The sequence below is a fragment of the Danio rerio genome, chromosome 13, assembly GCF_049306965.1.
Source record: "Danio rerio strain Tuebingen ecotype United States chromosome 13, GRCz12tu, whole genome shotgun sequence".
NCBI lineage: Eukaryota > Metazoa > Chordata > Actinopteri > Cypriniformes > Danionidae > Danio > Danio rerio.
In genome coordinates, this window is record NC_133188.1 from 9,733,351 (window position 1) to 9,749,995 (window position 16,645).

At 37.0% G+C, this 16,645-nt stretch overlaps 3 protein-coding genes and 1 long non-coding RNA gene across 7 annotated transcripts in view; 1 reads left to right on the forward strand and 3 right to left on the reverse strand.

Moving 5' to 3' along the window:
* mrps26 (mitochondrial ribosomal protein S26) overlaps nucleotides 1-3,858 on the reverse strand; it is a 7,632-nt gene extending 3,774 nt beyond the window's left edge. The window contains 2 exon segments of the mRNA NM_001002418.1: nucleotides 212-358; nucleotides 3,516-3,858. Coding sequence (NP_001002418.1) covers nucleotides 212-358; nucleotides 3,516-3,736 — 368 coding nt within the window. The 5' untranslated portion in view covers nucleotides 3,737-3,858.
* Nucleotides 3,269-16,645, forward strand: part of LOC141377133 (uncharacterized) — a 25,790-nt gene continuing 12,413 nt past the window's right edge. The window contains exons 1-3 of one of the 2 annotated variants that reach the window (XR_012389157.1): nucleotides 3,269-3,758; nucleotides 13,001-13,080; nucleotides 13,208-13,258. This is a non-coding gene — a long non-coding RNA (uncharacterized lncRNA). The remainder of the gene's footprint in view (nucleotides 3,759-13,000; nucleotides 13,081-13,207; nucleotides 13,259-16,645) is intronic. The other variant, XR_012389158.1, reaches the window with a different exon arrangement.
* On the reverse strand, nucleotides 6,450-11,564 carry neff2 (neuronal intermediate filament family member 2). Its single transcript, NM_001201557.1, has 3 exons — nucleotides 10,444-11,564; nucleotides 8,290-8,414; nucleotides 6,450-8,133 (listed from the first exon to the last, which is right to left on the reverse strand). Exons 1-3 carry the CDS (start codon nucleotides 11,422-11,424, stop codon nucleotides 8,073-8,075), a joined length of 1,167 nt encoding a protein of 388 aa, NP_001188486.1. The 5' UTR covers nucleotides 11,425-11,564; the 3' UTR covers nucleotides 6,450-8,072.
* The window catches only part of LOC101884142 (uncharacterized), a 17,269-nt gene continuing 12,081 nt past the window's right edge, over nucleotides 11,458-16,645 (reverse strand). Inside the window, exons 14-18 of one of the 3 annotated variants that reach the window (XR_012389156.1) lie at nucleotides 14,874-14,972; nucleotides 14,760-14,778; nucleotides 14,620-14,683; nucleotides 12,591-13,078; nucleotides 11,458-11,827 (exon numbers count right to left, since the gene is read on the reverse strand). Coding sequence is in view for 2 of the 3 variants with exons in the window: in XM_073920689.1 (XP_073776790.1) it covers nucleotides 11,738-11,743; nucleotides 12,980-13,078; nucleotides 14,620-14,683; nucleotides 14,760-14,778; nucleotides 14,874-14,972 (287 nt within the window). In the remaining variant the exon portion in view is untranslated. Of the gene's footprint in view, nucleotides 11,828-12,563; nucleotides 13,079-14,619; nucleotides 14,684-14,759; nucleotides 14,779-14,873; nucleotides 14,973-16,645 lie in introns of those variants that run through there. The other 2 variants (XM_073920689.1, XM_073920688.1) reach the window with 2 other exon arrangements.

Genomic DNA, 16,645 nt, shown 5'->3' on the forward strand with positions numbered 1-16,645 from the left:
CAGCCAATCAGCAGTGAGCTACTGAAGCGGAATAATCTTCTCATCACAAATGGCAGCTTACCCTGTCAGCTCATAATTTGGACTTTATAAATCTGATAATTTTGCCACAGGTTAACCATAGGTCATTTTAAAAAATGAAATATTCAGAAGAGCGTTTTTAAAAGACATGTTTAAAGCTTTCCCTCACAGTAAACACACCATAATAACTTACCGTATTACTTGTAATCTGTGGTTCTCAGCATCATTCCAGGCCATGAGGGATTTATGCTCTTCAGCATCTCTTTTTGCTCTCTCCTCTGCCACGGAGCCAACCTCCTCTTCATATCGCTTCCTCAACATATTCTCCCTGAACTCAAGTCTACCAACAACGGAAAAAAAAATACTATAGTAACTTATACCAAAGAGTACATTTTCAGACCATACAATAGTCAAGTGTATTATACACAGTGTTGGGGAGTAACTAGTTATATGTAACGGCGTTACGCAATTTAATTACAAAATTAAAGTAACTGTAATTCATTAAATTACTGAGAAGAAACGTAATTAAATTACAGTTACTTATGAAAATGTTAAAGATCTAAAACATGAAAATGTTACATCTGAATATGTTGAATAATATTGATCTGTTGCTTTGCCTGTTTAGACGATGCCTTCTGCTAAGGCCATTTATTACAGCGGCGATATTCTGATGCTTTTGATTGGTTTTCCGGTTTGATTGTGGCGCACCACGTCTACCAGTTGCGTTAATCCTCTCTGCCGCTGAAAGCATTAGGTTACTTCAACCAGTCTGAGAGCTGCCACCATGGCGAGTGATAAAAATGCATTTCATTGCTGGAAAATTAAAAGTATTTCACCCTGAAAACTGAGCAGGGCACATGTATAACAGTTCAGTGCAAAATTTGTTTGCCAGCTGTTAAAATACTTGACACCAAAGGCTTCAATAGCTATGTTTCTATCCACCTACTTTATGCACATTTTGTAAATGCGCATAAAAAAACCAGTTGATGGAAACACCATAATGCGCATAAATTTAGAAAATGCGCATAAAAAACATACGCGCCTAACTGGGTTGGATAAACTTTTTATTCGATAAGGATAGATGTGCATAAACTGTGATGGAAACACTTTTACCGCACAAACTCCAGCATGCGCATTAAAAAAGGTCATGTGATTTTGTTAAAAGAGATCATGTGATGCTTAAAATGTGTGTGAATGGATAAAACGTCAGGCTGAGCACATTATAAAACATCTGAAATGTTGTTTTGGTCATTATAAAACGCCTTTCCATATCAGTATTAATGTTATTATATTATTAATGACCTCCAGAATCGAGAGCGCCTGTGCTCCGCGTCTGACACCTTCAAACGCCACTGCGCGCTCACTGCTTGTCAGGATTGTCTTCTAAGGTGCATTCATTTAGAAAAGATTAATCCAGCTTCTCCTACTGCAGCAAATGCGCTTAAAGTTTATTCGCATTTTTGGATGGAAACATAGCTAATGTCAAACCTGAGGAAGCATCTTAGGTATGTAACCTAGCTTGTCGTTACTGTGAGTGTACAGAAATAAAATTTGACCTTTTTATTTCAAATGATATATTATGACTCACAAAGTTAGCGATTTGTGAAATTCAGGGCACAAGCAGACTCCTCTGGCCAAAGCAATTTTATCACATTAACAGTGTTGGGCAGTAGCATCGCTACAAGTAATGACGCTACTAGCTTAACTAAATTTCTCAGTAGCGCCGCTACTTTATAAACTAAATAGCTTTTCAGTAGCGAAGCTATTTTATTAGTGAAGTAGCGCAGTAGCGTCCACACAAGCTACATTTACCAATCACAGATCAATAAGTAAAGGCACATTCACAGAGCTGTGAGGCCGGTGTCTAGGGTAAAGTCTAGATCGGACACGCAGTCGGCCAAACGTGCGATATTCACATTAATATAGCAGCGGTTTTTATGACACTGTTTAAATTTTTTTTATATTTTTACAGTACTGTGAATGTTGGGTTTAGGGTTGCGGCGGGGGTAAGCAATAAAAAAATACAAATTATTGGGTAATTTAATAAATAACATAAATAACACTTGGTATAACTACTGTTTTCACAGTGCTGTGATGGTTGGGTTTGAGGTTGGGGTGTGGGGGTAGACGTTAATAAAATTACTATTAGTTCATGATAGTTACTAATGATACCACATTCATTCATTCAGTCATTTTCTTTTCGGCTTAGTCCCTTTATTAATCCAGTGTAGCCACAGCGGAATGAACTTCCAATTATCCAGCACATGTTTTACGCAGATGATGCCCTTCCAGCTGCAACCCATCTCTGGGAAACATCCATACACACTCATACACTAAGGACAATTTAGCCTACCCAATTCACCTGTACCACATGTCTTTGAGCTGTGGGGGAAACCAGAGCACCCGGAGGGAACCGACGCAAATGCAGGGAGATCCTACATTATGTAGTGTAATTTATTAATGAAGGGTAGTAAATATACAATATAATCCTTATTCCTAAATATTTCTAGTTGCTACAAATTACTAGTGTTTTAAATGTGTAACACCTGGTTTTATGGGATTTTTAGTTTTTGCTGTTATATACTATCACTTGTTTCTGTTTAGTACAGCATATCATTTACAATAAATAATGGAACTGAACAATTCTGCCTAATATGTTTCATTGACAGATTAATTGATCACTAAGATATGATTGACTTGGATTTAAGTTGCTTCAATTTAAAAATGAAAATTGCAAAAAAAAAAAAGCTCAGATGTATATTATTATTGCAAATGCCAAAAATAAATCATCCTACACATCTAATTCCAACTTTGATTTTGTAACAACAGTGAACTATTTTGTTGTTATAAGATCTGGTTTTGTGGTGGCTGCACTTTAAAATTAAACTTATATAATCTTAATTAATGTGATGAAAGATCTTGAGATTCTAACAGTAACAGAGCTACTGTAAGGTCACACCTGCTTGGTAGAAATGCTTGAAAATGATTTAGTTGAAAATATCCATTAGAAACTTAAAAGTAATTTTAAAAAAGTAATCAGTTACTTTAATATTATGAAGAAATCGAAAAGGTACACTACTTATTAAATTTCAAATAGAGTAATTTGTAATCTGTAATCTATTACATTTCCAAAGTAACCTCCCCGACACTGATTAACTTATACAGCATGTATGGTACTATTTACAAAACTTTGTTAATGAATACCACAGCATACTGTAGTATAAACTGTGGTGAACTGAGGATCTGTAATAGTAACGTTATAGTATACATTAGTCTAAAAATTACTACAGTAAACTGTGGTGTATTGTGTACTATAGCTGGTGTTACCACAGCAACTAGCGTTACAGAACTGACAAAACAGATGAACGTTACTTTATTACACCTTGTTCAAAAACACTATTGTCAACACAAATAACAAAAAGTTTCTATTTCATTAATAAGGAGGTTATTTGAGAGACACTGTGACCTTGATAACTATTAATGAGCATTACTCTTACCGCAGGGCTTTAAGGATCAGATTGTACTCCGTGTATCGCTCCTTCATGGTGATCATTTCCACTGGATCCACGGGCGGAGGAGTCTTGATCCGTCCGATTTTTGACTTCGCTTGGGGGTCTGTGCGAGATTTTCTTCCCCTGACAGATTCGACCAATACAGCAGAGCGAGGGGCGAGAAGACGGACTGCAGGAAGCGGACACCGCGATAAAGCTCGCAACATGTTGACGAGTGTATGATTAATGGTAAGCGTCTACATAAAACACAAAGTCTGATATACTAAAGAAGCGCAGCAAAAGTAACGTTAACAGATTCCAGCATGGCTTTCTAACATTGAGCATCTACACTCGGGCTGCCATGTTCTTGAACTTTAACCACGGAAGATGTTTCTTTTGCTCGACCCACAGTTAGATAAAGGCGGAGCGCTCTCTACTGCCACGTGCTGTCAAGAAGCGGAACTGCAACCACATTCTCTAGGATGGGAAGCGTTTGGGAAAAAAATCATTCTGTTGTTTATAGAGGTAAAGTTGGTTTTATATTCGGATATTCAGACATTCTCCTTAATAATATAATTTTAGAAAAGTATTCTTTGCAAATTCTAAATAGGGAAATCATATAAGCAGCCAATGATGACTATCAAAGTACAACATTACAACATTGTTCACGGTCAATTAGTGCTAATGTTGTTTTGAAGTCATACTTGCATGCTAATTCTGATCGAATATTCAAAAGTAACATGGTAAACAATAAAGAGACTTCTAAATAAACGAATTTGCGAATATAAAACCAACTTTACCTCTATCTGTTGCTTAACGAGTTTATTAACCCTCTATAGGGCACTGTCATTTATAAATGGCAGTAAGAAAATTCCATTTTTTAAAACACTAATGATTTAACCAACAAAATTAAATCTTTGTAATGTGACATGACATCTCCTTAAGCCAATAAAACTAAAAGATAGTCGCCATTTGCTTTACATTATTAGAAAACACAAACTAAACAAGACATCAGCACACATTAGGTTATGTGCTCTCAAGGCAAGATGGTGAGTTCATTTTTAACTATAAAATCTATTTAAAAAATCTTAACCGAATAAACATATTGTACATTTTAGAACGTTTTCTAAAGATTTGTGTAAGTTTTTATCAACGTTTTAGAAAAACAATAATTCAAAAGCATAAAAATGTGTGCTTTCCCAGAGATGGGTTGCGGCTGGAAGGGCATCCGCTGCGTAAAAACTTGCTGGATAAGTTGGCGGTTCATTCCGCTGTGGCGACCCCGGATTAATAAAGGGACTAAGCCGACAAGAAAATGAATGAAAAATGTGTGCGTCATGTAAAAATGACAAAGTCCTTTTAGGGGTAGATATTTCCTGTGTGCTGTCAACGTTGTCCAGTACTGAGGCGCGGTGTAAGAGCTTTTATGTCTGTGTTCTAGGTTGATGTTAGTTAGCTTTAGTTAGTTAGTTACACTACTGTTATTGAAAATGACATTTTTAGTACTTTGTTTGGATATAAATTGGTACATTACAGTTTTTGAACTGAGGTGAAGTTGGTTTTATAATCGCACATTTGTTCAGTGACACGCTCCCTATATTGTTTACCATTTAAATATGCAGACTGAACTCCCATGTAAATATGACTTCAAAACAACATTAACACAATTTTTTTGACTGAACAATGTTGGACTTTGATAGTCCTTGACTGCTAATATGATTTCATTATTAGGAATTTACAAATAATTGAAATTATATTATTAAGAGGAAAGTCTGAATGTAAGTATAAAATCAAATTTACCTCAATCTGTTTTTGAAACAAACAATGTTAAAATACTGTTCAACATTGTTCACTACTGTTTTTTAACATGAAGACACTACTCTATTTTTTGAAAAAATAAAAATAAAAAAAGTGTTGCTACTCTGGCGGCATGGTGGCACAGTGGTTAGCACTGTTGCCTAATAGCAAGAAGGTTGCTGGTTCGAGTCCTGGCTGGGCTAGTTGGCAATTCTGTGTAGAGTTTGCATGTTCTCCCCATGTTAAAGGGGGTTTTCTCCGCATGCTCCGTTTTACCCCACAGTCCAAAGACATGCACTATAGGGGAAATGAATTTAAACTAAATTGGCTCATACACTCTTAGTGTATGTGTGTGTGTGAAAATGAGTGGGTATGGGAGTTTCCCAGTAGTGGGTTGCAGCTGGAAGGACATTCTCTGCGTAAACCATACACTGGAATAGTTGGCAGTTCATTCCGCTGTGGCAACCTCTGAAATAGAGACCAAGCCAAAGCATTAAAAAAAAAAAAGAATAAATGTTGCACTTACCTTTTTGAAAAAACAACTTTACATAATTTTTTTGTGAAAAGATATTGTTAAGCTACAGTGTTTCACAAATTTTTTTTGTAAATAGATATTGTTAAGCTACAGTGTTTCACAAATTTTTTTTGTGAAAAGATATTGTTAAGCTACAGTGTTTAAAAAAAGACACTGTTAGGCTGTGACTACTAAAAATATATCAATACACAACTGATTTTGAAACAACACTATATTGTTTGTTGCTAACATTTAAAATTCTTTTTCCATTCACATAGCCTGTAAGAAAAATATTTTGTAGTGTTTTCATGTGCTTTACTGCATAGAATTAATTAAGATAGAAGTAAAATAACATTCATTACAAATTGATTTAAAAAAAAGCACCTAATAGTTTTGCAATTTTTGATTACTTTTCTTCAGTTGAATAAAACACACTTTTCTATTCATATATTTCATAATTAAAGATTTACTAAAAATACTGTTAAAATCTTGTGTCGTCTCGTTCTCGTGAACCCAATCTCTAAGAGTAAGCGTCCCGTCACACCCCAAATAAATGAGCGAACTTCAGATATTTCGACCTTGCTACAGTCCTGCACACACACTCAAACAAACACACACCAGAGGCGTGCTCCAGAAGAGGTACTGTTGCTTTATTCATCGTGTAATTTAGGTGCAAACATACAGCACCATTCGGTTCAGAAACTGCCACGATAGACAGAATCGGTTTCTTGTTCATTTCCAAAATGACTAATAACTGACTTGCGTTATAACTTAGATGACACAACAAAAGCAGATGACAGCATGATGGTAGCATTTTACCCTCAAGTTCAAAAACACTCCTAGACATCTCATCATATCTACTCTTGATTTTTAGTCCTGCTTGAAATACTGCTAATGCTGAAGCAAAAAGAATCAAATATCCACAACAAAACAACACATGAAACGCAGAACACAGACGCAGCAAATAAAACATTACTACAACATTAACTGAAAAATAACACATCAAAACATAGCAAACACTTAGAGATAATTCACCCCAAAATGAAAATTCTATCATTCACTTATCCATTACACGTTTCTTTGTTCTGTTGAACACAAAAGAAGATGTTTTGAAAAATGTTGGACACCATTGACCTTATAGTATTTGCATTTCCTACTATGGAAGTCAATGGTTGCAGGTTTTCAGCTTTCTCCAAAATACATTAATTAAAATAAATATATATATATTTTTGTGTTCAAGGTAACGGAACCACTCGTGAGCGAGTAAATGATGAGAGGTTTTTCATTTATGGGTGAACTATCTTTTAAACCTTTGCACTAATAACATATCCTCTAAAGAGCCAGTGATGGTGGACGGTGTCCTGTTGGCTGATTCTTGGTCTAATGCCGAATTAACAAATTGGTCATTCCTAACACCCGAGGCCAACTGAGAAAGCACGATGATTCACCTCAACAAACAATTGGTTAAAAGTCTGCATATATCGGGTCATCATTGACTCAGATGATCAACAGGTGAAGGTTCTAAAGTGTGTGAAGTGTTCTTTAAGTGGAACCATCTCCAAGTCTCTGTAAGAATCTGCCAACAGGACACTGAGCTCTGGCTGAGTGAGTGCTACCCCTAGGGATGTCTCTAAGGTGGTCATTTGTCCATTTCAAGTGTAAAGAAGAAGGGGGACCTCTTTATGTGGACCTCTTGTGTGACACAAGGGCTCGTCTGACTTTGAAGCAATGAAATGAGGAGGTTTAGTTTCATGGCTGAATTGGGTGGAAGTAACTTAAAGAACTAGGATCTGAGGTAAATGTAAAGGTTTTGCGGGTAAATTTGGTTAAAGGGGGTCTTAAAGGGTTAGTTCACCCCAAAATTACAATTTTATCATCCTTTACTCACCATTTATTTCTCACAAACCTTGTGTCTGTTATGCACAACAGAAGATATTTTGGAAAATGTTTGGAAACTGGCAGCCATTGACTACCGTACTATTTGTTTATTTTCTACTATGAATGTCTATGGCTTCCGGTTTCCAACATTCTTCACAATGTCTTCTTTTGTGTTCAGCAGAATAATAAGAAACATATAAAGGTTTGAAACACTTGAATGTGAGTTTTTGGGCGAACTATCCCTTTAAACGATGGGTCAAGTTTAGCAGGGGTTTTGGAGAAAATGATTAAAGCTGTCAGGGATGATGTTTAGGTTATTGTTTTAGGATTTAAGCTGGGTCTGACTCAACTGTGTTCAGAGTATGAACCCAGGGTTAAGCAAGGGCTGGGAGGGAGGAGTACGTAAACCGAATTTCTTCTCCTTCCAGGAGTTTCCTGTCAAGACAAAAATAAACGGTAAATTCAAATCAAATCAAACCCATCTGTAATCTAAAATCCAAGTCACTTAACTTTAGTAAGTTTTCATGTATTCTAACTGCACAAGCTTTATTTTATTTAAGAAACTACATGCCATACTGTCAAGCATATTACCTGTAAGCAGCAATCTCAACATCCAAAGCCATCTTCACATTAAGCAGATCCTGATACTCCCTCAAATATCGAGACATTTCTTCTTTCGCATCACCAATGTCCCTTTCTAGGTCACCTATCTTCCCCTAGAGGTGGTTGAAAGGAAAGCATTTGCAAATTATTTACAGACAGAAGCATTCCTGCTCTATTTGTGCCAGAGATACAGAGTAATATAGCAGACGTATATATATTTCAGTCAGCAGTACATTTCTGTTTGAAGTCAATCTGTTCGACTCAGTTTGTCTGCCATGACTCAGCACTGAGGGAGTGAGTCAGCATTAACACATTTGTGCTATTCTGGTGATACTCCGACCACACAATGACTAAAGCACAGCAGAAATAGTCTTTCATCAATGTTGAGACCGTAGAACAGCAAAGGTCAGCGCTCTGACATGTAGAACTAATTTACAGCCTATTCCTGACCTGAATCCTGAGTCTCTATGTCAAGTCTTTGTGCTCGTGTCCACTCGAAGAAAATAATTGAGACACCAAGAAAATGTAATGTAAAGAGAACATAAGCTTGTAACTGGGGGAATACACTCAGACATCTTAGTGCATTATGTACCACTGAATGGTTTGTACTGGCACCGTAAAAGGGATAGTTCACCCAAAGAGTTTTTTTTTTCTGTTTATCACAAGAGAAGCTATTTTGTAAAATGTTGGCAACCTGTAACCACTGACTTCCATATTTGTTTCCCTTGCTATGTAAGTTAACAGTTACAGGTTTCTAACATTTGTCAAAATATCTTATTTTGTGTTCTACAGAAAAAAAATGGTCTCCTTATTTTGATCGTCTGTTTGTTGAGTTTAACTTACATTGCATCTACATGCCAACTAATTCTCATTAGATTATCAGTAGACTGTTAGGTTAGGTTGAGATGTACTTGCAATGTTTCTTGTAGTGAGTTAAATGTCTGTTTAATGTCTGTAACAACATATATTGAGCAGACAGTCTACTAATACTCAAATGGACCATCAAAATTAAGTGTTACCAAAAAAAAAACCCTGAAAAGGTATGGAACCACTTGAGGGAGAGTAAATAGGGATTCATTTTTTATTTGCTGGCAAATTGTTAGCCTTTTTAGAAGTAAATATTTTGGCTAAAATTATGTTTGTAAAATTCTAAACACAAAAGAAGATATTCTGGAGAAAGCTGGAAATCGACCTCCATAGTATTTGTTGTTTCCACTATGGAAGTCAACGGTTACAGGTTTCCAACATTTTATCTTCTCGTGATTAACAGAAAAAAGAAACCCATAAAGGTTTGGAAAGGCAAGTCAATTTTTATGTTTGGGTGAACTATGCCTTTAAACAGTATCTTAGTTCTCTAAAGTACTAATATGCCCCTTGTAGGGGTAGATATGTTACAAAGAACCCTTGAGAGAACTGTCGTAGTGACAACCTGTTGTACCCCACATTTTTGCAAATGTGTTATGCCCTTAAACATCTGCTTATTCTATTATTATATACAGTTGAAGTCAGAATAATTAGCCCCCCTTTGTTTTTTCTTTTTCTTTTTAAAATATTTCACAAATGATGTTTAACAGAGTAAGGAAATTTTTACAGTATGTCTGCTAATATTTTTTCTTCTGGAGAATATTTGTTTTATTTTGGCTAGAATAAAAGCAGTTTTAATTTTTCTTCAACCATTTTAAAGTCAAAATGATTAGCCCCTTTAAGCTAAATTTTTCCCCCCCGATAGTCTACAGAACAAACCATCGTTAAACAATAACTTGCCTAATTACCCAACCTGCCTAGTTAATCTAAGTAACCTAGTTAAGCCTTTAAATGTCACTTTAAGCTGTATAAAAGTCTTGAAAAACGTCTAGTTAATTATTATTTACTGCGATCATGGCAAAGATAAAATAAATCAGTTATTAGAAATGAGTTATTAAAACTATTATGTTTTGAAATGTGTTGAAAAAATCTGCTCTGTTTAACAGAAATTGGGGGGAAAAATAAACAGCGGGGCTAATAATACTGACTTCAACTGTATATCCGCTCCGCTCTTCAATCCATCATATTTCTGTGGTCAACAGTAGAAAGTCTCCACAAAAAACTTTGCATGGCCCTATTGTAGTTATGCTGAAATCAATCAGTGCTAATGATCTGTACCTGGTACTTGGTGACTTCAGAGTTCTGCATCTCCTCCAGCTCTCCCAGCTGTATGTTCAGGGAATTGATGACGTTCCTCAGTGCCTCGACCTCAGCAGAACGAGACTGCAGCATGCGCCGGTACTCAGCTGTCTCCTCACGTACTACGCGCACAGCCTCCTCCTGCTTATCTGTCAGCTCCACTACGCTCGCCACCTTCCCCCGAAACCAGGCCTCGGCAGTCTGCATGTTACGTCCGGCCAGGCTCTCATACTGCGCCCGGATCTCTCTCAGAGCCGCCGACAGGTCTGGCCTGCTCGTGTCCAGCTCAACGCTGAGGCTGGCCACCTGTAGCTGGACCCTGAGTCCCTCCTGCTCCTCAGCGAACACCTGCTTCAGGAAGGCCAGCTCCTGCACCAGGGAGACCACACTGGCCTCTGCATCGCAGATGCACAGAGCAGCCTGACCTGTCTCGTCCCGCAGCTGCTGCAGGTCCTCCTCAGCCTGGCTCCGCCGCCTTGCCTCTTCTTCCCAGCGCTCGTGCAGCTGTGCGTGGACGTCCCTCAGCTTCTCCATCTGCACCTCCATGCGTGCTTTATTCTGGGCCTCCTGGTGCAGCTGCTCCCTGAGGCCCCGGACCTCCTGCAGGTAGAGCTGCTGCACGCGGGACGGTTGACTCTGTCTGCGGCGCAGGGCTTCCAGCTGCAGAAGCAGAGCCCGGTTTTGCTGCTCGAGGTGTCTGACCTTCTCGATGTAGGATGCAAACCGGTTATTCAGACCCACTAGCTGCTCTCGTTCTTGGGCCCGCAGATCCAGCAGCTCTGCATTTACTAAACTGGCCTGACTCAGGTCGCTCTGGTCCCAGCGCTGCAGAGGCTCCAAACGCATGGCCCATCTGGAGGAGGACAAGGGCCCCCTGGAGATTCGGTAGGTGGAGGTGCTGGATTGGAAATCTTCCCAGCGCCGGGAGAGGGAGGAGGTGGTGAAAGGGTCGAAGCTCATGATGAAGTAATTTTTGTTGCTTTTTTTTTTTTTGCTTGGTTTTCAAATGATGCTAATGTTTTGTTGGTTGGAAGTTTTTTTTCTTCAAGTCCCCCTTGTTCTGCACACCATTAGTGGAGATGAACCGGCACTGCACCAGTTCAGAAATGCTGCAGAGCAGTGTGCTTTATACAGGACACACATGCACACTCTCTCCACACACACACACACAGATCCTCAGCCAATCAACAGCTCAGCAGTGTCATGATGCTGCTGATTGGTTTTGTGGTTCTTTTATTGCTGAAGCAATACACCAGGAGGTAGGGCAGATTTCTTAGATCTTCATGTTTTATGAAATGACATATGTGACATGTTATTCAAACACTATATGCATTTACATTTAAAGTCAGAATTATTAGCCCCCCTTTGATTTAGTTATTTTTTATCTTTTTTTTAATTTTTCCCGAATGATGTTTAACAGAGCAAGGAAATTTTCACAGTATGTCTGATCATATTTTATCTTCTGGAGAAAGTCTTATTTGTTTTATTTCTAGAATTAAATTTAAATAAATACAGTACCTGCCAACACTCGTTTTTAATTCTCCAGGGAAACTCCCTTAATTTGTATGGCCCAATCTAGCTATGAAAAACTGCACATCCCTTCTTAACTGGGTGCTCAGACAAAACGCAAGTAGTGTAAATTATATATTCAATAAAGGCGGCAACACCAAAGCTCTAAAAATGCTAAAATTAAATTAATTTTTTAGAAACCATTTTAAGGTCAATATTATTAGCCGCTTTATATTTTTTCCGATAGTCTACAGAACAAACCATCATTATACAATAACCTGCCTAATTACCCTAACCTGCCTAGTTAACCTAATTAACCTAGTTAAGCCTTTAAATATCACTTTGGGCTGTATAGAGGTGTCTTAAAAAATATCAAGCAAAATATTATTTACTGTCATCATGGCAAAGATAAAATAAACCAGTTATTAGAAATGAGTTATTAAAACTATTATGTTTAGAAATGTGTTGAATTTTTTTTTCTCTCTGTTAAACAGAAATTGGGGGGGAAAATAAACAGGAGAGTTAATAATTTAAGGGAGCTAATAATTCTGACTTCAACTCTATGTGAAATATGTCCACCAAAGCATGAATGTCATTCTAGTATAATTTATTAATACAATAATGTTTGATTTTTCAGTTAAATAAGGTTAAAGAATGTTTAATGTTAGCTTATCATACATGGCACTAAAGGAATAGTTCACAAAATAATGAAAATTCTGTCATCATGTTCTCACTCTTCATTTGTTTGAAACCAAAGTTTCTTTAATTAAACACAAATGAAGATATTTTGAAGAAAACTGGAAAGTTGTAAGCATTGACTTCCATATTATTTGATTTTCCTACTATGAAAGTCAATAGTTACAGGTCTTTAGCTTACTTCACAATATCTTTGTTTGTGTTCAATAGAAAAAGGAAACTCATAAAGGGTTGGGGACAAGTGAATAGTGAGTAAATTTTCATTTTTGGGTGAACTATTCCATTATGTGACTGTTTTAAGATTTTAAACCTCTTGTTCTTGCTCTTCCAGGAATGGCTCCTGCTCTGGCTGAAATCTTTGGGCCTCCGAAAGTTCCTCCAAATTCTCTGATTTACCAACGTCTCCTTGCTGTAATGTATAAACATTTCATTTTCCCCCACTGCATTCTGTCATCAGAACCAAAATGTGAAAGTAATCCTTTTAAGAGCATTAAAAATGCTTTGAAAAGGTGTTAAACATCATATTAATTCTTTAAAGGGCCCATATGGTGAAACATCTAATTTTCAAGCTGTTTGGACAGACATGAGTGTAAGTATAGTGTATAGACCATCATATTGGGGTGAGATAAACACACCCAGTCTTTTTTTTTTTTTTTTCAATTTAGCAACATAAAAACGGTGGACCAATTGGAGCAGTTTTGAGACCGACCGCAACTTGACGTAAGATTGCGGCCCCCCTGCCCACCAATATTGATTGAAAGGCGTGCATTACCACATCCTTAGTTTGTTGTTTCACGTCCGCCATTTTCAGCGTGTGAGTCAAAGCAATGTCACCAAAAAAACACCCTTGCTCTATTTTTGGATGTAAGGCTCATTGGGCTCAACCCAAGTGCCTTCATCTACTTCCTGTGAATGAGCAACAGAGATTTTACTTTTAGTGGCCATTTGCGCTGAACACGCAGTGAATGCAACGTATCGAGATTCAGGCCATTAAAAACAGCTGATCCACAGAGTCATTCCGCACTCTCTCCAAAATTCCTCAATTGATCTCAGCTGGCGGATCAACATTCACTACATGATCGCTCTCATCGACGCCATTGTTTGTAACTTTAGGTGGGTTTGCAAACGTCTACTTTTCATTGTGTCTTGAATAAACTTTAGTCGTTTGCATTTCCTGTGGTGACAGAAGCTCCCTGTCATCTCAACTACAGTAGGTGCGGCTGAAAAGTGTGAGGGCGTTGCCTCGTGTATGCGTCCCTTTATTAAAAATAACGACCTTGCCTTAGTTATAGCCTCAGTCAAAGTTAATCCAGTGTGCGTGGTTATTAGTTATTGGTTATTGCTGCAGTTTTGTTCCGTGCAGAAAAAAGGTGTTGAGAAGCCTTTATGATTAATTAACCGTAACTATTTCACTATTTCACGCATTAAAGCGTGGTTAATAGTGAAACCGATTAATCGTTGCATGCGTCATCTATATAGGTATGCATTGTTACATAGCGGCTGTAAAACTATACAAAGACACAAATGATTTTGTAACTACCACTCTGACACATTAGGAACAATAATTCCTCAACGGTAGTCTCTGCTTGCTCTGTGTCCGAGTCGTACATGTACGGCTGAATGCTGGTCCTCTCACTCATGTTGCTTCTCTCTGTCTGCCTGTCTGTTGCCATACACAAAGAGGGGGAGCTCTTGGCTTCGCCCTCTTGTTAAGTTGGGCGGAAAGTCGAAACTAACTTTTATGTGGAGCAACACACCCCTAAAACAACAACCTGTGTACAGCCCCCAACATGACACTTTTGAACACATTATAATAAACAAATCTGAATTGTGTTTTTAACTGCACCTAAAGTGGCACAATCAGAAGAACCATAATATTAATATTAAATCTTAAAAAGATGTAAAATAGGTGCCCTTAAATTTAGTTTTGTGTCCTCTAAACAAAGTCACCTGTGGTGTGCAGTCTGTGCGCTGTGCCACGAAATCTCTCAGCTCACACAGCTCCCTTAGGACACTGAAAGACAATCAGTTCTCTCTTATTAAAGCAATTAAGCAGTCCAAAATACTTTCAAATGCAAAATACAACTTACTCTTTCCCTTGAACTGCCCCTGTTAAGCACAAATAAAGACAATGACAGTGAACTGTACCCTCTTAACAATAACAGCTCTAATATACAAGTATCAAAAATACAAATAAAACTCACAATAAGCAGAAATCTGTAAAACCAGCCACAAGCCAGACATAATGCTTTCAAACGGCAGCACTATTACACGCAGATCATCCACCGTTCTCTCCCCCTTGTCTTTTAAACCAACAGATGACAGAATATTTTAGTGATCTTTTAAATTAAACAACCCTTAAAGGGGTAGTTCATCCAAAAAATGGAAAACTCCAAAGACCTTTGTTCATCTTTGGAACACAAATGAAGATACAGTACCTGCCAACACTCGTTTTTAATTCTCCGGGGAAACTCCCTTAATTTGTATGGCCCAATCTAGTTATGAAAAACTGCACATCAAAGCTCTAAAAATGCTAATTCATTAAATCAAAAAGGCTGACACAGTGTTCATCATAATCAGGTGCTCCAATTTGCACACTTCCAGAACACATAATCTCCTATTATCTCACATACACAAAAAAAAAACGTTAAAAATGTACGCATTTAAAAATTATACAACTTAAATATTCAAAGTGAAAATACAGAAACAAACCATAATAGTGCATCACAAATTATAGAAAACAGTATGTACCAGGACACAACAAAATAAACAACAGAATAAACCAAAAACCTTTACCCAAACACCTAATTAAACATTAGCGAGATAGTGAGACGACTGTCAAAGTTCTCATTAAAACCTTTTGGAGACAATGTACTATATCTAGAGTGAAAATCCAAAAGGCTTCTTGTTGTAACAGCAATTTGTTAAGATCTCCTACATCTACTAAAAGACAGAATATATTACTTTACACACTGTATTGTAAATAAATCATACACTGAAATAAAATTGTTGCATGCAGAACTGTTGCGAACAATTTATTTGTGTTGAATTTAAACAAACAAATTAAATGTAATAATGTTCAACTTAATTTGTTGTTTAAATTCAACACAATTAAATTGTTTACAATCACTTAACTTAAAAAAAAATTGTAAATCCAAGGAATCATCTTTGAATAATTTTTTTTAGTCAATAATATTACTGAAATGAATTTAAAAACAATAAATTTAAATGTACACACATTTACACAGGTAAATAAACAGAATCAATGATAAGCTAAAAATCTGCGGAATTCTGCGCGCACAGATTCCGTGTGGGCCTACTCATAGCTGAGAAATTGTAACAGGACTTGTCGAATAGCACATCGATTTTTAGAAATGCCAATTTTTGAGTTCTACTTGTCTTGTCTAAATAACATAAACCACACGGACACCGCAGAATATAGATTACATTGGCTGTCTTGCCTGAAATAGTAGCTCAAATTTTGAACTTTTTCGCTGTATGGAGATGTGCAAAAGCTGACGTTTTATATGTGAAGTTACATTGTAAACAATTCCCACATTTTAAATTACCATGTGGTATAAAAATGTGTTTAAAAAATGTGGAGCGAGTTTCAGATCAGCTCTTACCAACATATTCCAGATATTGCATGTTCTTTTGTGTACTAAATGAGGTGACGTTTTAAAACACTCTTTGAGGGTAGGATCACTTGAAATAATATGTCAATGTTTTAACAGCACTTTATTAATGCCTTTAGTCACAGGCGAATATTTTATATGACAATTAATACAACAACTTTTTTGGGGTTTTTTTGTTAACTAAGCTATCCCCTTGTGACATATCTTTGATGCAATTACAGTTGAAGTCAGAATTATTAGCCCCCTTTTGACTTTTTTTTTATTCTTTTTTTAAATATTTCCCAAATGGTATTTAACAGAGCAAGGACATTTTCACAGTATGTCTGATAATATTATTTATT